The following is a 24,273-nucleotide window of genomic DNA, read 5'->3' on the forward strand; positions in this document are numbered from 1 at the left end:
GGGCGATCTGCCCGACTGACTACTGCATACCCGCCTGACTAGAAAAAAAATGCGGGGCGACAAGCACTTTAACTCGAAATTCTTTGGTAAATTATGACCTCCCAGCAGTGCAAAATAACCTCCACTTTCTGATATATAAACAGGTTGGGTGGGGTATTGTCAAAACCTTTAAATGATTGGTATTTTAAAAAACATCCTAAAAGGTTGATAAATGAAATAGTCCTCTTTTCAGATTACTTGTACTTTCAAAAGTACATAAAGTATATGTACTTTCAAAAACTACATAACATGTAACATGGATCATTTCTACTTGAAAGGCTTTGAAAGAAAATTTGAAATTGTTTTCTTACACTGAAACCGTTGGTTTTAATTTGTCACTTTTTAATACCTTAAATAAAAAATAGTTCTGGAACTACATACCAATCAAAAGCAAGAACAAAGCTACTCTTGACAAAAGTTTCAAGGATACAAGCATGTAAATTTATTACTTTTAATTGACAGACTATTGGAAAGTGGCTCTGTGATTATGGGTCAATCACCAACAGACGTTAACTTTTAGACACTCTTTTCACGCGTATCCGGCAACCAAAATGGCCGAACGTACTGACAATTTAAAGGCCAATTTTGTGTTTTTTAATAAGCCGTATTCTATAAATATTCATTGACACAGGCCTCTCGAAAAGGATTTAATTAAGGTGACCCTTTCAGCTCATTAATATTCATAATACTTTTTACCACAAGAGGGCGCACTTAAATGGCACAAATCTTGCGCATGCCCGCAACCACTTTTCTGTGCCGAAACGGCGGTGACGTTATAGTTAATGTTTGCGCATGCGCGTAATTGTAGGCCTGGGGTGTTCAAAAATACGGTAGTTTGCAAGATCTTATACCCCTTCTACGTTAAATTTAACCTGTTCATTTTTTACATCGTGTAATTTGTATACTGGCTATTTTGCACGTGCCTTTAACTACTTTGTACCTTTCACCTGAAGTAGGCCCTAATTAAGATTTGCACGTAAAGTTTGCTATCTCAAGGGTTTACTCTTGGATATAGATCAGCTAAATAAGATATTTTGGGAGCAAAGGTTTGTATCGTTTATCTTATGTAAAAAGTGGTGCTGATTCAAACCACTCTTACTGACCCCACGTACGACATTTTTGAGATATTTGTCAATTTTTGCCTCAAAATGCCCGTTTCTTTTTGGTAAAAACTTCAGAATTGTAAATTTTAATGTTGCAACATTCCTATCTTAGATAAGAAGTGATGCTGATTCCAAAAAAGGCACTGACCTCCACTTCCATAATTTTTGAGATGCCATTATGCCCCAAAATAAGATTTTGTAACTAAATTTAGAAGTGTGAATTCAAACTTGTGACAGTCTTATCTTATGTAAAAAAAAAATCGGTAGTGAGTCCTAAATAACTCCCTCCACCAAAACTATCTTTGAGTCAAATGCCAATTTTCACGAAAAATGTCCATTTCCCAAAAAATGATGTTACTAAAAGTAGCTTCATTGACCAACTTATTTGTACGCCATTTTTATATTTGGTATATTAACCAAAATCTCTGTTTCTGCCAAATTTGCATTTAGTTTTGTCTTCAAACCCTTTTTGGCCTAATAATCATTAGTCATATTATGTTCCATTGGTGTTTTTATAACACATTATATGGTTCAAATACCAAATTTGGTAAAAACAATCTGGTATTTTGGGGTAAAAAATTGCAAATATCTCAAAAATGTTGTACGTGGGGTCAACAAGAGTGCTTTTTTGGAATAAGCGCCACTTTTTACATAAGATAAGCTATACAAGCCCTTGCAACCCAAAATTTTGATTAACCCGTCTTTCCCCTAGTAATTAAGAGTACATCTGTATGTATATTTCCCCAGTCAACTGTCGTAATATGCTAGCCTGCGTTTTTTGTTTTTGTTGTTGTTGTTGTTATTTGTCCATTATGTTGTTTTCTGAGGTTTGAAGTGACTTCGTATCACCATTTAACAGACTACATTGAATATGATAGATTTTCAGGGAACACGATCGACAATGGCTTTCTCGTGAATGAGATCTATTCCTTCCTTTGTTTAATAAATATTCTGATTTCGTTGAAAGGTCGGGCATTTTCGGTCGTGTGTGTGTACTGATCGATGGATGTGCATAAAAACGTATTCAGTTATAATGGATGTATTAACAGTGGTTGGTCTGGAATTCTTTTAGTTCACGCTTAAATTGAAGCTTTGTCTAACTGAAACCATCCCAAGGAACACTCGTGTTGGAATTTTACCTTTGTGTTCCTCAAGTAATATTTTGGAAAAGTTACCTGGATATGGGTTTAAAAAATGAATTTTAATTAACAACCTTTCACCGTGCTTCCAGCAATATCGTTTCTACTAATTTCTAGGTCTCTTTGTCAATGCACTTTTGTTTTTATTCGATTCATTTGTTTACGTGAAAACGAACTTAAAAATGTATTACCGCCACACATAAAATATTTTTTCATGCACTACATGCGTTAGTTTTACATACGTACGTAAAAGCATTACGTAAGTACATGTAGATGACAGTTATACATACGTAGGGCCTACATAGAATATGCATGGGGGAAGGTACATGAAGCTATAACATACGCACGTGAGAACTAACAAGTCTGTACGTGAAAGTATCACTTGCGAATGTGAAATTATCACGTACATACGTGATAGTTTACACATACTTACGTGAAAAAAATATTGTTGTATGTGTGGCGGTAAGACATTTCCGTAATAACGAGATTGTACAACGCTGCAAAGATTTACCTACCTTCGGTCGATAGGTTCTCGGGCCGTTCAGTCAAGTTGACCTGACGCAGTTCTTGTCAGCAAAGTTAAACTTTAGAATCTTTCGTAAAGGCAAATTATAACTTTAAGTCTATGTCCTCATAAATCGTAAAATTTAAAGTATTTTAATCCGTTTTGATTTAACTCTCACCGTAGGGAAACCATAAAATATAATTTCGTAATTGTTCATCTCCATCTTCTGGAGTGGTCCCCGTCCCTATCTGCCGCAGCTGCCATGCGCGACCGCAACGCGTAGCCATTAGGTCGAGTTCGGGCGGCCTGTCTTGACATGGGTTTCTTGCTCTCGCGCTCGAACAGGATCACACCACCTCCTGGTCAGGGTTTTACAGGAACACACGGAAAATTTTGATGAGATTTTGATTTTTGAACAGCTGCAAGAAGTAGAGAGATGGCTTCCAAAGCCATAGACCACATAGACAAAGAGAAGTTTTGCAAAATTAACATTAATTATTTTCCGAAACACAGAAATGAATGTTCCTGTTTATATAGAAAAGAATTCAGCCCATCCAAACCTTAACTCTCGAACAACGTACGTGGCCGCCATGTTGCACGTTGCTTGTGATAACCGGTTATTTGTTCCCGGAGGTCGAGCGGCCGACCCACGAACAACAAATCGAGCTGCTCGTGAACATACGGGAACAAGCCACCCGAGTTCAGCCCTTGTTGTTTGTGAATCAACGAAGTGCTATTCTAGTTCTGACCAAAGCTCGTATAGCGCCGCTTCACAGCGCTGGTTCTGACCAAGGAGCTTCCGTTGCTAGGAAAATTGAGCCCTCTCTTGGTCCAGCTGGGAACTCATAATCCTGGGAAGTAAAGTCCATTGATAATGGAGATCAGTAGTACCGTCCGACATTTCTGAATGAAGCTTCCACGAGGCATGAAGGTATGGCGGAAAACCCTATCTCAGATTGTTGTTAAAGAGCAAATTTGGGATTCAAAATTTCAACATGAAAATATGGATTTACAACACGCTAATAGCGCCCTCACTTGTCTGGGAAAGCTTGGCCAATTTTGAATGATTAAAAAGTGCACGTAATAGTTCACTCAACCTCAACAAAGTTTACAACAGTTTTCATATATTGAAAGAGTTTAACATGCACGAGAACTTAGATTCTAAGAAATTTTCATTGCCTTGATCCTCTGAATTTCAATATCCAATAATTTAAACGTCTTGGTTTCAATATAAGGGTTCTATCCCGCAACAAGTTTTACTCCTTGATCAAAACAGGTTTCCAAGCTCATGCGTGATGCAGTGGTGTGGGGAGCACAGGATGCCATGGGTCCCCTCACTTGAGACTTGTCCCCTCTCCAAGAAATTAGAGAAAGAAAAAAAGGAAAACTGATATTCTGCCCTGGTTGGTGTTCTGTGACCAAAAACATGTAATCAAGGTGCACTGATCCGAGTGCGGATGGAGGTGTACTAGTAGGAGAAAAAAAAACCTGGGTGGGTAGGTGGGATCCCCTAGCCACAGGCCTCGGTTCAACAGTGACACTGTATGAAAAGGAATAAGTACAAGAAGCACAAAACTAGCGCCACAAATCAGATCCATAAGGCCAACCTATTTATTTCTAATGCTGTAAAGTCACGCACAAGATATTCCTGAAACTGAAATAAATCAGCTGCCAAGATAAAATGCTTTTGTCAACATAATTGTAATCAGACTCACTAAAATTCCCAAATTTCCCAATATACTTTAAAATCATCACACTTCATCACACAACCATGTTCAATTCTTTAAAAAAATGTGGAGGGGTAGAAAAGGCTGCATACAAAATATTACCACTGCATATATATATATATATATATCAATTAGGAAAATGTGCACGAGTTTGATAAATTACCAAAGTTCACAAAGTACTGATAAAAAATTGCGCATAAAGTACCAAATAATGCAAACTTTTAAGTAAAAATAGTGTATCAAAGTCTTAAATCAACCTCACAAGCATAAGCACACACCAACTAAACGTACTGCATATTGTATATGTAGATTTTTCTTGTACAAAAGATTCCACATTTTAAACATTGCAATGATTCTGTGAAAATCAGACCCTCCAAGTAACAATTTACTTTAGTATCAAAAAGACTATTAGCCCAGCCCCCCCAAAAAACCCCTCAACGTTCAAAAAATCCTTTCTACTTCCGACTTGGACGATATTTTTGCTGGTTTGAGCTAAAATTGTTCACTATAAATGCACAATAATTCACTGAAAGCACAAAAATTGTTTTTGGTACATTTACAAAAACAAAATATGGTTATAAACTGGATTGAACTGGCAAAGCTGCACACTTGTACACTTCCCAAGTATCACACCAAGTCACAACAAATAGCACATTTTCAACTAAATGGGCACAAATCTAATGTACTGACATATGCAAGAGTCATATATTTTTAGTACAACTGAAGGGTGGGAATGTGAATCTGTTTTGCCTTTTGGAACTGTTTTCTGGTTTCAGTACTGATCAAAGATCGTATAGTGCCGCGAAGCGGCGTAAGATGGCGAACTTCACCGTGAATACACATAAAACGTTGAAATCACATGGGCACCATTTGAGCAAGTGATGCGCATGCGCAATGCACATTAATGCATAGGCGCAGGCGCCACGGCAGGCACTTGCACCTGGTGAGCCTGCATTACCGTAAACTGCGCAGGCGTATCGCTTGCTCAAATGGCGCCCATGGTAATTACACCTTTTGGGCAGAGTTATCCCTCTTGCGCCTTCGGCGCTATACGATCTTTGGTACTGATCATGCTTGGCAATACCTGCTCACTAAAGTCATGCAGAAACACATCCAGGTGACACAGTTTTTTGGCTCAATGCACACAAACGTATACCATATTCACATTCATTTGATCAAATTTACAAAAACTGCAGAAGCAATTGCCAACAGCAAAAAATGTTCTACTGTTTTTCATAGCCATTAGTGTAGTTACAAATTAAACACTTGAGGAATACGAAGAAATACATAAAAGATGAATCCAAAGGCTGGATCACATTGAGAATGACAGCAGATTTCATGAAACTTCATGCAAATGGCATAACGTCACTTACGCCACTTTTCATTGCATATTGTAACCTCTCTCGGGGTAGGGAGTCGTTATCATAAATAATGAGAGTCATTGGACTGACTTATACACACACTACCGTTTTATTCTGAAGAATTATTTACATCTTCTCCATATTTACAATGAGCAACTGCTACTAGTAAGGCTGGAAAGTACTCAAGTACTGCTCGTCCAAATCTCAGCCATTTATTTGGGAATGATAGAAAGGTTGTTCATATCGGAGCTATACACTCACGAACGGTCAAGGAGTTGTTTCTCCAAAGCTGCCCGCTTGGGAATGATCGATGCTGACCGCTGGAGCTGGTCGCTTTATATAGACTTTTGGGTCCACGTCTTAGCCAATGGGAGCACTGGATTGAGGTGGTTATGAATAATTCATACATGTAGAAAGTCTATGGAAGAAAAGTCTATGGGGATTTTGTACACACTTGGTCTTCGCAGACTTAGTTTCTGGAGAGCAAATAAGGTTCAAGAAGTTTGGGAGCGGGAGGATGAAAGGCTGCTCGCGGGTGAGCTATGGGGGACTTGGTCAACGAGGGAACGGAAAGGGTGAGCCTTTCTCGGTTTATTGGGTTGTGTACAACACTTAGTCTCTGGATGGCTAGGAAATCTACACGTAATTCTTACGGGGTAAAACTGAGGGTGAGCGGAGGTAATTGACCTCGCTGTGCCGTGACCAGACACAGGCTTTCGGTGTGTGATTTGGTGGGACACATACGGTATGAGTTGGGGGTCTGTGTGGGTCGAATGTATGGGTTATATGTGCGACTGAAAGTAGGATCGACTTCGAGGAAGATTTGGGGGAAAATGACTAAGTTGGAAGTGTGCTTCGGAGTTAAGGTTCAAGGGCATGTTGCAGCATAGAGCAATGGGGTTGCGCGTGGAATGCAATGCGCTGTGTACAATCCATATAATCTTCGTGTAGATGGTCATTGCGTGCTCGCTGTGGAGTAAGTGGTGTGTGTAGTAGCATGTACACTATAATCTACATGCATAAAATGGAACAGTTTGTGGGAGCGTAACAATATGTTTTGCAACAAATTAAGAGCAATTAGTGAGTTGCATAACAAATTACGGCATAACTTACGAGTCATTTAGGTGACATAAGTTATGCTGAACAAAGTGAATATGAATGATATGACTCGTGTATGGTTAAGTCTCATCACTGCTGGACTAAACAGGGCTTATTCAAGAAAATAAACAACACTTTTCTGTCCACTTCTGATTAGAACAAGATGAAACCTTTTTTAAATGGCGGCTGGACGTAATTCAACAACTGTTTGATGACTGCAGTGATACTGCAAAGGAACAGCCATCGTAAAAGCCGTTGTCGTTCAAGAAATTTAATCTAATAAAGAGGTTGCACAGCAACCCAACTTTTCAAGAAATAGAACGTATAACTAAATGCATTGCACAACTACGGCACAAATTTGTGGTGCTTATGCATGGTTCAAAGTTACACCAAGTTTCATTAAATCGGCTGCAGACTGGGTGTTAGTACTTCCTTAAAATCAGATACCACTGGACCTGTTTGTTAACCACTTCGTGTCGGGCCCATTTATCCATGCTGATTCTGCTGGGCCAGGTAATTTTTGATATTTTTTGTTTTCAAAACTCTTTAAAAATTCATAACTTCATTTACTGGACGTTTACACCCACACAAACAACTCTCTGGTGGCGACTCTAATCTGACAGACAACATTCATTGACGCCGGCGTATTTCAGCCAGGCCTGCTGCCTTGTAAAAAGAGCCCAGATTGTGCAGTGTTATGTAAGCTTCTTTTGTTCCCGAAACCAGCACAGTGCACTGCTGGCGTCTTTTCAAAAGGGGCCAGATTAGTGTGCAGTGGCGATGTATCGCTTATCACGGGAGTGCTGGAGTGCTTCAGTCCCCGGTTGCAATCCACTCGTACTGAATGCCACAAACAGTGGTATAATCTTTCAAAATAATGACAGATTTCCTCCACTATTGACAACAGACAAAATGTTGGCAATTCCCAGCAGCTCATCAGTCTTTTGTTCTGAGTACGGTCTATTGTTACAAGGCAAAGCTCTTTTGTCTGGCTTCGGGCTCCCCGGCTTCGTGTAAATGCCTATGTCCCCGAAACCGCGTACCCCGGCACGAAGTGGTTAACGTCGTTTGGGGAAAGCAGGAACCAGAAGGGCAGATACTTCTTAGTTAATCTCCGTTCCCTCGTCGATTCTGTAGAAGGCACTCATGACGGAGGTTCTCAAATTTTTCAAAAATGTCATAAATCCTGCAAGAGATGCAATACAATGTTTAAAGAGATTTTACTCTGACTTGACCTTCAGGAAAAACTGTCTGCAAGAACTGATCTAAATTCTTTGCTGTAACTGCACGCATACTTGCCAAGCTCCGTTAATTAATCTCACATTACATGCCACTTGTGAAAAATAACAAATGAACGAAATTGGCAAAAGTGGATCAGTCAATCAGAGCTACCTGTTCCTCCAGTTCCCAATGCAGCCTGGCGAGAATACTTTTGATTGCTGTCCTCCTGATGTGACGGAATAATGATGTATCTGCAAAGGCAAAAAAAATCATACTTTTAGTAGTGTTAGCTGGGGGCCAGGGGAGGGTTATTTAATACGACCTCTGAATGCCAACGAAAAAGTATCCAATGCCTTTCAACGAAACCCTCTGATACATTTTTGTATATTAGTCAGAGGACAAGGTACCTGAAATAGTTGTAACCTTTGGTCTCTCTACTTTGGGGTCAGCAAAATTTCTTATCCAAATTAAGGAAAAATCCTATTATGTCAGAGATCCAAATCACAAACACATTCCAAGCAGACTCCAGCAGGGCTGTGCCAACTGTATACCATCCACTGCACAAAAGCACTATCCAAGAAAGTCATTCTGAGCAATGGCTAGCACAACGCCTCCATCACACAATGAACAACTCCACACCAGCGTTACTTCACATACGCTCTTGTCTAGGGAAAGGACGTACACTTGGCCACATTTAAAGTGAACGTAAGCACCCCAAACACTGACTTTCAAGTGTACCCTACGCCCTATCTTTATTTCTTACTTGGGCATTGTCTTATGAATACCCCCAAACTTTGCCCTAAAAGTGACATCTGTTACATCCACAGGCTGTGCGCCTGTGGAGTCAGGATATAATACGCAGTCAACCCAGTGGCATATAAGGGGGGGGGCTTAACCCATGACAAATTTTTTGGGGGGGGGGCAAATAATACTTCATAGGTGAGTAGGAAAGAGATTGGTACATGTATATTTATTTATCAACTGTTGGCACCCAAACTCTAATAGAACACCATCTGCTTTTTTTTCTCCCCCTAACATCATGTTGAATGAGACCAAAGCTGCATTCACTTTTGAAGTTCCCCCCCCAACACCAGAAGCTGGATACGCTGCTGAGTGAACCCCCAAACCAACAAAGAGTGAGGACGTATACACACATCAATCGCTGCTACCGATATCCACTGGCAAAATGCTGCAACCAATGAGACCTCCATGAGACCATCACGGATTGTTGCAGGTCTACGAGTTCTCCAGCCAATCACGGCTGAAGGGTCCTGCTGTGAAACTCCATTCTGCGTTAACTACTCTAAGTTGGCACAACCTTGAGGGTGGGCTACAGATAAAAACTCAGCAATTTCTTGCAGTGTAAAAGTGAAGCGAATTCGACGTCACGAAATTTGAAGCGAAATTCATAGGAGTTCAATTGTGGTCAACTTTTTTGAATCTGCAGCACAACTATTTGATTGGACATCACATGCCAAAAATGAACTGGAATTCACTGTCAAATGTCTTACTCTGTTACTATTTTAAGATGAAAGGAACGGAAGTCAGTAACTGCCTGCAGACAAGCATTGTAGACTCCGAGCGCTCTGGAATTCTTGGAAAAAGTTGCTGGAAATAAAGGAACACACAAAAACTCTATCAAGGGTGATGTCAGTTGAAATCACAAAAAAAAAAACAACTTAGTAATTAATTGACCATCATGGAATTTAGGCATTGGGCCAGAAAATTGACAAAATTAGGATTCAGCCCCCTGACCAGCATAACACCATTCCAAATCTCCAATGAGTGACCTGGTAACATTTGATTTTGCTTTATTACACTCTGTGTATACCGCTGCCTGTTTTACTTACCAAAGTGTCGTATGGAGGGCCCATTGGCCAATGCTTTGATGAATTCACGGTGCTGTGGCAACATTTGCTTCTGAAAATTGCTGCAGGCTTTTTCTTTTCAGACACAAAAACGACCCCACAAAAGAACAAAATTTGAAGCAGTTCATTTTCAAGAGGCAGGAATCATAAATGGAGCAGGTTAAACGGGAAAAATAGAAACTGCTTTCTGCTTTTTCAACTCTTTTGACTGCACTAATGGTTTGGGTCTTTGGTTTTGGGGGTTTACATACACAAATTTCAACCAACAGTGAAAGTGCTGGATGCATCTGAAGGGTCCAGATGGGAAAAAAAGAGAGGGAGAAAAAAAATTCGTCTTTTGAGAAAATCAGTTAGAAAAAGACACACAGCCCATTTCTTTATGCACAAAAGTGGAGTGCATTGTACCTTCGGTATTTCTGAAATTAGTCTTACTTAAAAGAATTAATTTAAAAGAATTTTCATTCACAGGAGAATTACTGATTAGGTGGATGGGTTTTATCAGCTGTTGCATCAAACCTCTTAGATGACTGACCAACACTCCATCCCAGTGAAAACCACACTAATCGTATGCTTTATGTGTTCAATGACATAAACTGCTTACTTTCTTCTGGCTGATGGATGATACCTAATCCTGCATCCAAAGAGGGGAGTGTTACACTCTGAGCAGCACTTCCGCCACCATACTAAGCAGGAAGAAAAGGAGTTTTGTAGTCAGTCAAACCAATGAATATTTCCAGCAATCAGTGCTGTAGTCAAGACCATCGCAAGACACGACACAAGACCAGACACAAGACCATGGACAAGACCAGTCAGAAGTAACAGGGTGAACAATGACAAAGGAATGCTTTTGTTGCAGTTCATTTGAATAGCTTGTGACTTGAATTCAGACTGGAGGTTGTGTTGGTTTTGTGCTGGTCTCGTGTGGTCTTGTGAAGGTCTATAAGTGGTCTTGACTACAACACTGCCAGCTCCATGTAAACCATATTTCTGCTGTAATAACATGTCTTGGTTTCACTTTTTTTTTCACTTGGGGAGGATTCATTCCCACCTGAAAATGTCACAAATCACAAGGTGCACCGTCGGGACTCAATGTGGTTAGTGTGCATTCTCCTATAAGTGACAGCGAGCAAAAGGGATAAAGTGCCTTGCTCAACAACACAGCATATGGATGATGTGCTTTGGCAAAACCTTCAATCAAAAGATAAGAATGGAAAAAAAATTTTCACCTAAATGTTTTTCACCACATGTACAGTACTTACACACAGTGGGTCTGGACTGACCCCTTCGTAGATTAGCCCTTTCCAACCCTTAGCCTTAAATGCTGGGCTATCCCATCTACATGCACAAAAAGACCAAAAAAAAGTAAAGCGGTAAGGAGGTATCGTATAAGCCCCACACCCATCTAACACTGCTTTGTCAGGATTTACATCTGCCCATAAAAAACACTGTTTCATTTGCATGCACAAAATTTCCTCGCCTGCTGTATGATTGCTGCTGTCAAGTACAAAAGTAGACAGTCAGGACCTCAGTGCCTTCATCAATATGGACGTCTTTCATGTGACGTAACATGACGGGCAAAGGCATTTCAGGAAGCGTACCGTGTCCATGGAGGTGTGTGCATTTTTGAATCTGTGCATTTCTATTGGCAGTTTCATGCATGCCAGAATGTTGAGACTTCCAAGGTGCGCGAGTTTCCGTGCACACCTGTGTAAATTAAATGCCAAGTATAAAAAATCATGTTACTGCAAATCCTCTACGGGGCTTGGAACTAGACAAGGCTGATTATTGAATACATGAACAGATATCAACGTCTGCCTGTTCAAAGGTCACTAAAAGTCAGTAGGAGCGGTTCACAGAGTGTTTATGCATTTGGCACAGGCACTAGAACTCAGCGACGAGATTGGACGTGTTGGAGGAAAATGACACGTCCACAAAAAAAAAACCAAAAAGGTCTGATCCCGGCCCCAGAGCAATGTATGGTCTAAGTCTGCTTGAAGGCACTCCTTAAAATACCCATTTCTTATGTTCTATAGCAACTCTTACATGTAAGAACACCATAAACGTGGACTGAAGACTTCCAGGTTTTAAAAGAGTTTGTTTGAAAAAATCCTGCAATCAGGAAAATCCTTATGAAAAAAGAATGCAGTCAGGAAAAATCCTGAAAAAGCTCAACCCTGAAAACTATGGTATCTTACCCCGCCAAATTAGGACGTAAGACATTGTAGAATACCCACGGCCGACACCTTTCTGCGAGGCACAACAAACACAATTCAAACATCAGATAACAGCATAAACTGAAAACAGGTGGTGTTACCACCTTACCTTTGAATGCCTGAAAGAATGTGCATTCACACACCCTCCCCTCAGTACCAAAATGATTAAAAGACTACTTCTCTAAGGTGTGGTGAATCCATTTTCAAAATTATGAGCACAAGCTACATTCATAACATACCTCTCATTCTACTCAGCGAGACTTTCATTTTCCTGATAGCTTTTTCTACCTTTTCCAGGGCCACTATGTAGGCGTTTACATCCATATCTTTAACTGCCTGTCAAACAAGAAGCAAAACATCAAACGAGACTGACATTGCAGAGGGTATGTATGAGATAATGAAGTGAATAAAAAACTAATCCTCTTCTCTGATGACTCAGAGGAGATGCCAAATGTGAATGTCACTTCTTCACTGATGAATATTCTTTACTTAATTCTCTACTCATTTGAATCCCCCTACCTGCTGAGCTTCAACGATGCCGCACAATGCAGGACCACAATCTATCTCGACCTGTGCACTCACCATAAAGAACCACGCCTGGTCATCTCCATCAACTAAGTTGACAATGGGCTTGAGATTACTGAAATCAAGCGGGGACACTTCCTCTAATCAATGCATATATTGGCACCTACATGTTCATGTGAATTCAACAATCAATACAGCAATGAAACAAGACCTATCAATTTTACTCTCTAAACATTCTGCTGATAAAGAAACCTTTCATCCAACTGAGCAGATATCTGGTCAATCTACATGATTGATTGATCGTTGTGGTATTGGTTGACCTTGTGGCACAATCTGTTAATCCTTCCACCGTCATCAATCAATGAATCACATTTGGTCAATAAACAGAAGAAGAGATCAATCCATTAAATTCATCATTTCAATCAATCAATCAATTAATGACGTCATTTAGCAATTTGTTGCTATTGTTGTAGTTAAAAACTCACTCTACAACTATGGGGCCATTTGGGTCAACAAGCATCCAATTATCCTGTGCTCCATTGAACTGACTAAAGCTTGGAGTGATGCCAAGAAGTTTGGAGATCTCCCAGAATGGAACTGCGAGGTTCTTTGGAAGAGACTGTATAAAAAGAAGTTGCATAGGTGACAATGGAAAAGAGTGTTACTAGACAATACTAGACTGTTATCCCACAGCTGCCACTGGTTTTGTGCCACTTTAAGACTGTCTGGATTGAAACTTGGTTTGTGATCGAACTGAATTTTTGGGCCATTTCTCCTTAAGCTACAGTAGAAGCAGCATAATTTCATCAATGATTTTTGTAGTCAAAGTCAGAGTATTTCAGCTTTGATGCTTTTTTCTGCTTACGGGACTAACACAGAAAGTGTATGGGATGTCAGTAGTCAAACTTAGGTTCAGAAAAACAGTTTCACTACAGCCCTGGACTAGGAAGTTTCTGAAGGTTGATTTCGACTAAACCCAAGCAGTATCCAGGGCTAATAAAATCAGTGCTATCAACTGGTTGACTGCACAACCAGTGAAATGTACATGTACATGTGTAACTGACTAATTGGGAACAAGATCATGGGGCATCACATTTAAAAGTACATGTACCGGGTACAACACCAGAAGACATCACTAATAATGCTTGGTGTTGTGCCTTCCTTATGTGTGACTCCACCATTTTGACATAAAGATGTCAAAATGACTGACTAAAGTGAACTTCCATGTATGCCATTTCAGATTTGATGGTTTAAAGACATTCTCATCACAGGTGTTAACACGGTCTCAAATTATGAGTTTGTGTTGTGCTGGAGTAATTCTTTTCATCAACTAACCCGTGGTATGTGCTTTTCGCCAGCCACCCAGACATAGGTCTGTGTTATAGCAGACAGGACAACATGTCCAAGACGCCACTCTGGTTCTCCGTCCAGTTGTTGGTAATCCAGGAATGGCATCTAACACAGAAAAGTTTTGTCAAATTAAGCATGATGGAAATCAATTAGGTTCAATACGAGTGATTCACACACGTAGGCTACCACTAAAAGGCAATTTTCTTTCGAGCCATCATTGACACAGTACATGTACACGTGTGGACAAATCCAGTAACCATGGTAATCCTATTATGAAAAAATGCATCCAGGTGCTTTTTCAGGTGAAATTGGGCACATTTCTGCCATAATTCTGGTTATGCACTCATGTGTCTTGCCAACACATGTAGACTGTGCTATAGAGTACCAAAGTGAATACGTCACACACAATTATATGTGTAAAAGATATTAGCAAGAGAACCAGTGTGTGAAACATCACGCACACGCACTCCATTTGTTTGTAGGCCTAAAGCTTTTCCTGTTTATAAATTACCTCACACTTTGATACTCTATAAATAAGCTAAGTGTATAATCCAACATGGCTGCCATCTAAATCTAACTCAGAAATTTGGTGACTGGGCGGATGTTCCTCTGTTATTTCTGAAAGATTGGAACTTTTAAAAACTAGTCTAGTTTATGAAAGAGTTGTTTAATATATTATCCAGCTACTTTATTTTCTGGGCTTTTTGGTGGAAGGTAGGAAAGTGTTTCATGACTTTCGGTGAAATGTCGTCTGTTAATATTAAAATAGTATGAATATTCATAAGTGACTTCTCTGATTTCTTCAATTAACTTGGATTCCTTTACTACATGTTTATTATTTACATTCATTCATAACTTCTGAAAGTGGCATTTTGGGGGGCTGTGTGTATAAATTTTTTCAATGTTTAGGACCTGGAAGAGTTAGAGAATGTAATATCTAGTCCTTTTAACAAGACTATGCTGTATAGAGTACCAAAGTGTGACATCATTTAGAGCCAGTAGATGCTGTACATTGAATGGAGTACATGCGTATGTTGGTTCACACGCTGGTTCTCGCACTAATGCCTTTTACAGACATACATGTACTTGTGCATGAGACATATTCACTTCAGCACTGGTCTTTGCCTCACAGACAAGTTGATTTTCTGATACAAGTGCCCTTTGCAAATGAGAAACTGCCTTGCCCTTTTAACAGTAAAGTTCCTGCCCTGTCACTGTATCATATTGAAAGTGGAGATTTATTTGGAATTACGAGTCTATTAGGACCAGGGCTGTAGTTTATTTTTCTGGAAGGCAGAGGGCCTTAAATAATGCCTGGGCTCTGGCTTGCGAGCTGATTGGACAGGTTTAGATGATACCTTGACCCAGACAAGCAGTAGCCTGTGTGCTTTAATAGTGAAGAGGTTCAAATGATATCGTGTCCCACACTTTACTTTAGTGTCTGCTTTACCTTTTCCTAATCGGGAGTCTTTAGCTTATTTACTATTTGGAGATTTCTCAGATAAGCACACAAGTTGGGGTAAGACAATTTGTTGCATTGTAAATACAAAGTGTAAATAATTGCCCTTTTGAATAAAGAGTGTAAATATTAGTTCTAAATTGTGCTCAAATATTGAGGTTGCGGATAAAAAAGTTACAGCCTGTACTGGAGTTGCAAACGCAACTGTTATCATTTATTTTGGAGTTGCGGACCTGAATTAAATCGTCTTGAGTGTTTTCGGCCGCAGTTCCTGATTCTTGACTGCTCTTATTTTACCTCCATCTCTTGTCATTTATCCTTGGTAACTTGATAATTTTTCTTATATTTTGATCCGGATTGCTACACTGGAGAGCTGGAACTCCGAGGTTTAGGCTTTTAGTTATTCCGTCTGGTGGCAGCACTAGCCAAGTTTCTTCAGGAAGGAGACTTCTCCCCTCCCCACCCTTTCCCTTTTCCACTACACTCCTTTTCTGCTGGTCACCTACACGGCCCGCACCAATGGCAGTAAGCATTGTGATAAAGAGCTACTGTTCCTTGATAATCACTCAGTGCAAAACTGATGCATGCTGGCATGGGGGGACGGCAGTCTGGAGTGTCCAGACAAATCTCGCTGGAATCGTCTACTGTCATCTCTTGCATTTCACGCATCAAACAGTTTTCCGTTTGCATCCACCTAAATTAAGCTGCAATTTTGTACATTATTAAACGTGAAATTCCTTTCACATAACTGTGTCTCGGTTTGGTACTACACTTAACAACAATGGGAATAAATAATAACGATGGAAACCTACACATGTTCATGGCATTGGTATCTGCCAGTAAGAGATGGTCACGGTGCATTATACATAAAGTAGACAATTATTTTTAAAAATTAAATGAAACAAAAACAAGTGAAAGAGCCTAAAATTGACCAAGCATACATGTACCTTTGGCACATATTGAACTCGAGGCTTTTTTTTAATGCCAATAAGGCTGAGATATGTCACACTTCAATGGGTAGATGGGTGCACAGATGAATAAAATGCAGGATTACACAAGTCACATGACAGTTGTCGAAAAGTGGCCAGTTCAAAGTTTAAAGTACTATTACTCTACAAACTTAACTACATGTATCTAACTCAATTGCCAGTACTTGCCAAATTGCCGATGTTTTTGCTCAAGGGGCACTGGTCTAAACTCAAGGATCACAGGGACCATGGCCATATCAATTCCTGCAACGTTAGCAACGGTGCAAAACCCCCCAATAGGCAACCAGGGATCATTCAAACAGGCTACAGTTTTCATGAAAACTCCTGAAATAAACTGCAGTGAGAGACTAACAGGAACCAGTTTAACTCCTTCTCGGCGTGAATTTCTTTCCAGAAGCCGACTCCAAGAATTCTAGCCTCACTTGGCCACGAAGGCCACCTGCCAAACCGCAAATTCTCGGTTTGTGGCCCAGCGTGCTCTCCACGCTTTGAATTACACGGTGAAAAGGCTGATTGTTCGGTGGCATGCGGCTCTACTCAAGCTTCCACATTCCCGTTGCCTCTTTTCAAAGTGGGGACTATGGTGAAGCTGGTGATTATGATGCAAAATCGGTCTTTTCATTTCTGGGCTACACACAAAGACCAATTTCCATATACACAAGAGCCAGGGTCTGCCTTCTTTCACCGTGTTCGCTCGAGCGTGGGCCGAGAATAATAGCTGAAAAGCGGGCAGAGGATCTCCATTTTTACGGCGGCTATAGCCGCCTCCCGGTGCGAAGGGGTTAAGAACCCTAAATACTTCACACACCTTCAAATTTACTATTACTTTGCCCGTTGCGGCAAATCAGTATTCTGTTGAAATTAGGAAGAACTGACAGAGTTCAGTCAGTTTCTTTGTTTAAAAAAGAAAATAAAGAGATGATCCACAAGTAAAACGAAAGCCTTGTGTGAGCAGAAAATAATGACAGGTGCAAAAATGAAACCAACAGTTTGCAGAAATAAATGAATCCATTTCCACTTTTACCTTGGTAACTTCATCCCGCAGTGTCCCATCTTCGATGAGCTCTGGGAGTCTTGTAGCAATCTTCCACCAGGGGTCAAAGTACTCTGGAAGCTTATGCTGGTAAGGGGATGTGAATTGAAGATGTGAGACACAGTTGACACAATTTGTTATTAAGTTACAAGGAAATATGCCAATTATTGATTTTATAATGCATATGTCATTCATTTTATGATGCAAATAATCAGTGTTTTTATTTCAATCACTGCCACGCAAACAGATTTTTCCAAATAACATGTGGTAGAGTATTAAAGTACTATCTTACCAAAACAGTTAAAAAATGGTCAAAACTTTTACCTAATTTTACACATAATCACAAAGTGGCATTTGAGCATTTCCGCAAAACACTCCAAATTTTAAGTTAAGAATGAGCTTGGAGTTGAAAATAAATGGTGATTTCACTCACACAGACCTGGTGTTATTTTTGTAAGGCTGAGCAATTTAAATAATTGAATATTCATCATTATTTTTATTTGATTCTCATTTCGCACATATGTAATTCTTCCCTGTTTGTATTCTGTTGTTTCTTTTGTATTGTCTTGTTTGTTTCTTGTAATGGCATGCCTGACACAAGCTTCGCTTTTTCAGATTTTGCCATCTGTAGAGGCTTATCTTTTACATTGTTAGTATCTGTATTTTGCCAAGAGGAGAAAATAAATGTAATGTAATGTAACATACATGTAACTGAACTGAACTGAATATTTCACCTTCCAGTTGATCAAAGATTTGCTGTGCAATTTCTTTTTAAGCTAAATTTCACTTTTAGGACATGTAATCAATTTTCAGACAGAACATTTTACGGGGAAATTAGTGTTGTCTGTAACTCTTAACAGGATAAATGTCCTGTCAGTAGTTGTCATTGCCAAAAGTTTGTTTATTCATTGAGAACTTGTCCATAATCAACAAGAGTCATCTCAACAGAGTCAAATTTATTCATTTCTCCTCACATACACAAGCATTTCATAATTCATTGTTTGTTAGATTTTCCAGCTTGTGGGGTACCCTACCCATTGATGTTGCTACTGGAACTTGACCTCAACTCTTTTGTCTTAAAATATGTAAAAATGAGAAACCTCGGGCTTTCCCGTGATAATAGCATTGTATGAAGTTCGTCCATGGATATCAGCATTTTAATTGTAAAATATAAATAATTTATATAGGCCTACTACATGTTACTTTTAAAAGAGCCTGAAAGTACATGTTGTAAAAGGTCACGCAGCGAGTTTCCAGAAACCTTGCGCGGTCTGACTATGGGGATTTTACATTGGGTCCATAATTTTTCGAAGAATAATTCTTTATTGAAACCAACTCATGAAGTACTCATGTTGGAATTTTACCTTTGTTTTCCTCAATTAATATTTTGGAAAAGTCACCTGGAGATGGGTAAAAAACAAATTTTACTGACAACCTTTCACGTCCGGTGATTTTGTACCAAGGTCTCCTTGTTCATACACGTTTTGTTTTCACTCGCCGTGCTTTCTTGAAAACGAGATTGTACAACCTTGCAAAGATTGATCTACCTGCAATCGATGGGTTCCAGATTCTGTTGAGTTGACATCACGCAGTTGTTGTCAGTAAAGGTTAAATAAAATATTAGAATCTTTTGTAACAGTAGAATATTACATTATGTTTATTACCTTATAAATTATAAAAGTGTGTAAAACATTTCGATCTGTTTTTATTTCGGCCTTTACCCACTAATTCAAAGGCCAAACAATGCTTCCGATTTCATGACCGCCGGACCCCAATTTTTCGGCGAGACCCTAAAGATTTTATTGGCAAGTTAGAAAAAAAAACAGGTTTCTTTGTGTTCCGTTGTCGCTGTGGTAAAAACATGTGCACAAAGCGCTGGTTCACATGGCGCCGCACCCATGTAAGAGAATACGTGATGAAGTGTAGCAACCAGTCCATTCATGCCGCAGTGAGCGTACATGTACGTGATCCGTCACGCATTGAAAAAGATTTCTTCCCCTTAATTCTTAGTATTTTGTCTATGTGTGTATTTTCTGTGTTCATCAGTTTAATTTTAGGTTGTTTTGCTCGTACTTGAAGCGAGTATGTTTCCACAAAATTTCCTGTGCACCGAGCTTTATCCGATCGCTCGGATACAGCTGTCTGGATGCATCGAAAATTACCAGAATGATATGAACAGAATTGTGTGTGTTGCTTTGAAATAAACTTGAAGAGGATGAGAAATAACCCCGATGCTAGTTCATCCATATAATTCACCATAATGGACAACACAGTCAACATTAATTAAATGCCGTAGAGTTTTCTATAATAACTACATGTCGTTTGTGGAACTCCCCTCTCGACCATTTTTGAAGAGGCTCGAAACACACTCGAGCACAGACAGCAAAGTGAAATCGGGACGAAGTGGAAATGGGGCAAAGTGGGGATGGGGCGAAGCGGACATGGTGGAGATGGGGTGAAGTGGTTAGGGGCGACATGGAAATGGGGCAAAGTGACTGTAAACCACTAAGACCATGGCCTACTACTTTTTTGTACTAGGCATTCAAGTTCCTAAACTCAATGTTTCAAAACCGAGTCCAAGTTTAAGACAATAGGAAATATTCCACATTTTTATTTTAAAATGATTTGATTTGTGTTGGGTCCGAGTTGACTCAGGGTGGGTCCGAGTTGGTCATAGGTCCGAGTCAGTATTGGGTCCGAGTTGGTTGTGGGTCCTAGTTGGTCATAGGTCCGAGTTAGTAATGGATCCCAATCTGCATGGGTCCAAGTTGGTTGTGGGTCGGAGTTGGCATGGGTCCGAGTTGACTCGAAACCACGTGAAAATGGGGCAAAGTGACTGTAAACCACTCAGACCATGGCCTAGGCATTCAAGTTCCTAAACTCAATAGTCAAGGGCATTCTTACCAAGGGGTTCTCTCTCATGAAGCCCATTGTGGGAGACACGCTGTAGTCTTGCAGACGAGGAACCGAACCTTGCAAATTCAGACTTGAGATTTCCTCCATGTCTTTGTTCGGTGAAACGTTAGCCATGATCCAGGACATAAGGCCGAACTTCGACAATTGATGACTGAAACACACAGTTCGTTGCAATGTACTTTCACCCCTCAGTGTCACGCGATAGGTCCAATCTTAAAACTTTTTATAGATTATGACCATCCTACATTGTACCCCCACCGTCAGGGCATTATCATGCTTATCAAATTCAAAGAGCTACCGGCGCTCGGTAGGCTTATAAAATTAAGTTGTGCAACTGCCGGCTAGTTAGACAAGTACTAACTAGAGCCGTCCATCGTGACTAGACTGGTGTGATGATGTACATGTACACTATGGCCAGATCGATCACTTTTCGTTTCAATTTTATGAATTTTTTTATTCGCCTTTTTCCGAAGATACCCCCCTAATAGTAGTAAAACTATGTGCTCAGCTCTGAATGTAGCCGCCCGCCTCTATCCAAAATAGGCCCACAATGTAGAGCTTTTTGTGAAAGAAATACTCTGAACAGGAAACTATCAATCCCAAAATCGGGATTTATATAAATAATTCTATGATCCCTCGAGATTATGGCTCCTTTTATTGTAAAAAAAATCGTGGGATCACAAAATATTAATAATGAGCTTGCGAGCAGACATACGACGCTTCAAAACCGAGTCCAAGTTTCAGACAATAGGAAATATTCCACATTTTTCTTTTAAAATGATTTGATTTGTGTTGGGTCCGAGTTGACTTAGGGTGGGTCCGAGTTGGTCGTAGGTCCAATTTAGTATTGGGTCCGAGTTGGTTGTGGGTCCGAGTTGGTCATGGGTCCGGTTTAGTAATGGGTCCGAATCTGCATGGGTCCGAGTTGGTTGTGGGTCCGAGTTGGTTGTGGGTCCGAGTTGGTTGTGGGTCCGGTTGGTTGTGGGTCCGAGTTGACTCGAAACCATGTGAAAATGGGGCAAAGTGACTGTAAACCACTCAGACCATGGCCTAGGCATTCAAGTTCCTAAACTCAATAGTCAAGGGCATTCTTACCAAGGGGTTCTCTCTCATGAAGCCCATTGTGGGAGATACGCTGTAGTCTTGCAGACGAGGAACTGAACCTTGCAAATTCAGACTTGAGATTTCCTCCATGTCTTTGTTCGGTGTAACGTTAGCCATGATCCAGGACATCAGGCCGAACTTCGACAATTGATGACTGAAACACACAGTTCGTTGCAATGTACTTTCACCCCTCAGTGTCACGCGATAGGTCCAATCTTAAAACTTTTTATAGATTATGACCATCCTACATTGTACCCCCACCGTCAGGGCATTATCATGTTTATCAAATTCAAAGAGCTACCGGCACTCGGTAGGCTCATAAAATTAAGTTGTGCAACTGCCGACTAGTAAGACAAGTACTAACTAGAGCCGTCCATCATGACTAGACTGGTGTGATGATGTACATGTACACTATGGCCAGATCGATCACTTTTCGTTTCAATTTTATGAATTTTTTTATTCGCCTTTTTCCGAAGATACCCCCCTAACAGTAGTAAAACTATGTGCTCAGCTCTGAATGTAGCCGCCCGCCTCTATCCAAAATAGGCCCGCAATGTAGAGCTTTTTGTGAAAGAAATACTCTGAACAGGAAACTATCAATCCCAAAATCGTGCTTTATATAAATAATTCTATGATCCCTCAAGATTATGCTCCTCTTATTATAAAAAAAAAAAGTGGGATCACAAAATATTAATAATGAGCTTGCGAGCAGACACACGATGTTTCAAAACCGAGTCCAAGTTTAAGACAATAGGAAATATTCCACATTTTTATTTTAAAATGATTTGATTTGTGTTGGGTCCGAGTTGACTTAGGGTGGGTCCGAATTGGTCGTAGGTCCAATTTAGTATTGGGTCCAAGTTGGTTGTGGGTCCGAGTTGGTCATGGGTCCGGTTTAGTAATGGGTCCGAATCTGCATGGGTCCGAGTTGGTTGTGGGTCCGAGTTGGTTGTGGGTCCGAGTTGGTTGTGGGTCCGAGTTGGTTGTGGGTCCGGTTGGTTGTGGGTCCGAGTTGGTTGTGGGTCCGAGTTGGCATGGGCCCGAGTTGGTTGTGGGTCCGAGTTGGTTGTGGGTCCGGTTGGTTGTGGGTCCGAGTTGACTCGAAACCACGTGAAAATGGGGCAAAGTGACTGTAAACCACTCAGACCATGGCCTAGGCATTCAAGTTCCTAAACTCAATAGTCAAGGGCATTCTTACCAAGGGGTTCTCTCTCATGAAGCCCATTGTGGGAGATACGCTGTAGTCTTGCAGACGAGGAACTGAACCTTGCAAATTCAGACTTGAGATTTCCTCCATGTCTTTGTTCGGTGAAACGTTAGCCATGATCCAGGACATCAGGCCGAACTTCGACAATTGATGACTGAAACACACAGTTCGTTGCAATGTACTTTCACCCCTCAGTGTCACGCGATAGGTCCAATCTTAAAACTTTTTATAGATTATGACCATCCTACATTGTACCCCCACCGTCAGGGCATTATCATGCTTATCAAATTCAAAGAGCTACCGGCACTCGGTAGGCTTATAAAATTAAGTTGTGCAACTGCCGGCTAGTTAGACAAGTACTAACTAGAGCCGTCCATCGTGACTAGACTGGTGTGATGATGTACATGTACACTATGGCCAGATCGATCACTTTTCGTTTCAATTTTATGAATTTTTTTATTCGCCTTTTTCCAAAGATACCCCCCTAATAGTAGAAAAACTATGTGCTCAGCTCTGAATGTAGCCGCCCGCCTCTATCCAGTAGGCCCGCAATGTAGAGCTTTTTGTGAAAGAAATACTCTGAACAGGAAACTATCAATCCCAAAATCGGGATTTATATAAATAATTCTATGATCCCTCGAGATTATGGCTCCTTTTATTGTAAAAAAAATCGTGGGATCACAAAATATTAATAATGAGCTTGCGAGCAGACATACGACGCTTCAAAACCGAGTCCAAGTTTCAGACAATAGGAAATATTCCACATTTTTCTTTTAAAATGATTTGATTTGTGTTGGGTCCGAGTTGACTTAGGGTGGGTCCGAGTTGGTCGTAGGTCCAATTTAGTATTGGGTCCGAGTTGGTTGTGGGTCCGAGTTGGTCATGGGTCCGGTTTAGTAATGGGTCCAAATCTGCATGGGTCCGAGTTGGTTGTGGGTCCGAGTTGGTTGTGGGTCCGAGTTGGTTGTGGGTCCGGTTGGTTGTGGGTCCGAGTTGACTCGAAACCACGTGAAAATGGGGCAAAGTGACTGTAAACCACTCAGACCATGGCCTAGGCATTCAAGTTCCTAAACTCAATAGTCAAGGGCATTCTTACCAAGGGGTTCTCTCTCATGAAGCCCATTGTGGGAGATACGCTGTAGTCTTGCAGACGAGGAACTGAACCTTGCAAATTCAGACTTGAGATTTCCTCCATGTCTTTGTTCGGTGAAACGTTAGCCATGATCCAGGACATCAGGCCGAACTTCGACAATTGATGACTGAAACACACAGTTCGTTGCAATGTACTTTCACCCCTCCGTGTCACGCGATAGGTCCAATCTTAAAACTTGTTATAGATTATGACCATCCTACATTGTACCCCTACCGTCGAGGCCTTATCATGTTTATCAAATTCAAAGAGCTACCGGCACTCGG

At 40.5% G+C, this 24,273-nt stretch overlaps 1 protein-coding gene across 2 annotated transcripts; it reads right to left on the bottom strand.

Annotated features, from left to right (window-relative positions):
- Positions 1-4,374: 4,374 nt before the first annotated feature.
- On the bottom strand, positions 4,375-22,620 carry LOC110980392 (indoleamine 2,3-dioxygenase 2-like). 2 transcript variants are annotated; one of them, XM_087138993.1, is made up of 13 exons: positions 21,642-22,620; positions 17,622-17,717; positions 14,135-14,254; positions 13,285-13,418; positions 12,794-12,914; positions 12,514-12,610; positions 12,257-12,308; positions 11,321-11,396; positions 10,663-10,744; positions 10,044-10,136; positions 9,705-9,801; positions 8,365-8,444; positions 4,375-8,158 (listed from the first exon to the last, which is right to left on the bottom strand). In XM_087138993.1, exons 1-13 carry the CDS (start codon positions 21,777-21,779, stop codon positions 8,076-8,078), a joined length of 1,269 nt encoding a protein of 422 aa, XP_086995119.1. In that variant the 5' UTR covers positions 21,780-22,620; the 3' UTR covers positions 4,375-8,075. The 2 variants fall into 2 exon arrangements, with proteins under 2 accessions (XP_086995119.1, XP_086995118.1); XM_087138992.1 differs by lacking the exon at positions 21,642-22,620 and adding an exon at positions 20,535-21,410.
- Between the last annotated feature and the right edge of the window lie 1,653 nt (positions 22,621-24,273).

Source organism: Acanthaster planci, linkage group LG07 (genome assembly GCF_054643075.1).
Source record: "Acanthaster planci isolate LZ-2023a linkage group LG07, COTS_SCS, whole genome shotgun sequence".
Taxonomy (NCBI): Eukaryota; Metazoa; Echinodermata; class Asteroidea; order Valvatida; family Acanthasteridae; genus Acanthaster; species Acanthaster planci.

What these genes read in the sequence shown, in the direction of transcription:
- LOC110980392 (XM_087138993.1), bottom strand. Translation starts at nt 21,779, where the DNA reads ATGTCCTGGATCATGGCTAACGTTACACCGAACAAAGACATGGAGGAA. An exon ending in TCATGAGAGAGAACCCCTTG is followed by an intron (nt 17,718 to 21,641) that starts GTAAGAATGCCC and finishes TCCCCTTACCAG; the next exon opens with CATAAGCTTCCAGAGTACTT. An exon ending in CATCCATCAGCCAGAAGAAA is followed by an intron (nt 10,137 to 10,662) that starts GTAAGCAGTTTA and finishes GTGTCTGAAAAG; the next exon opens with AAAAAGCCTGCAGCAATTTT.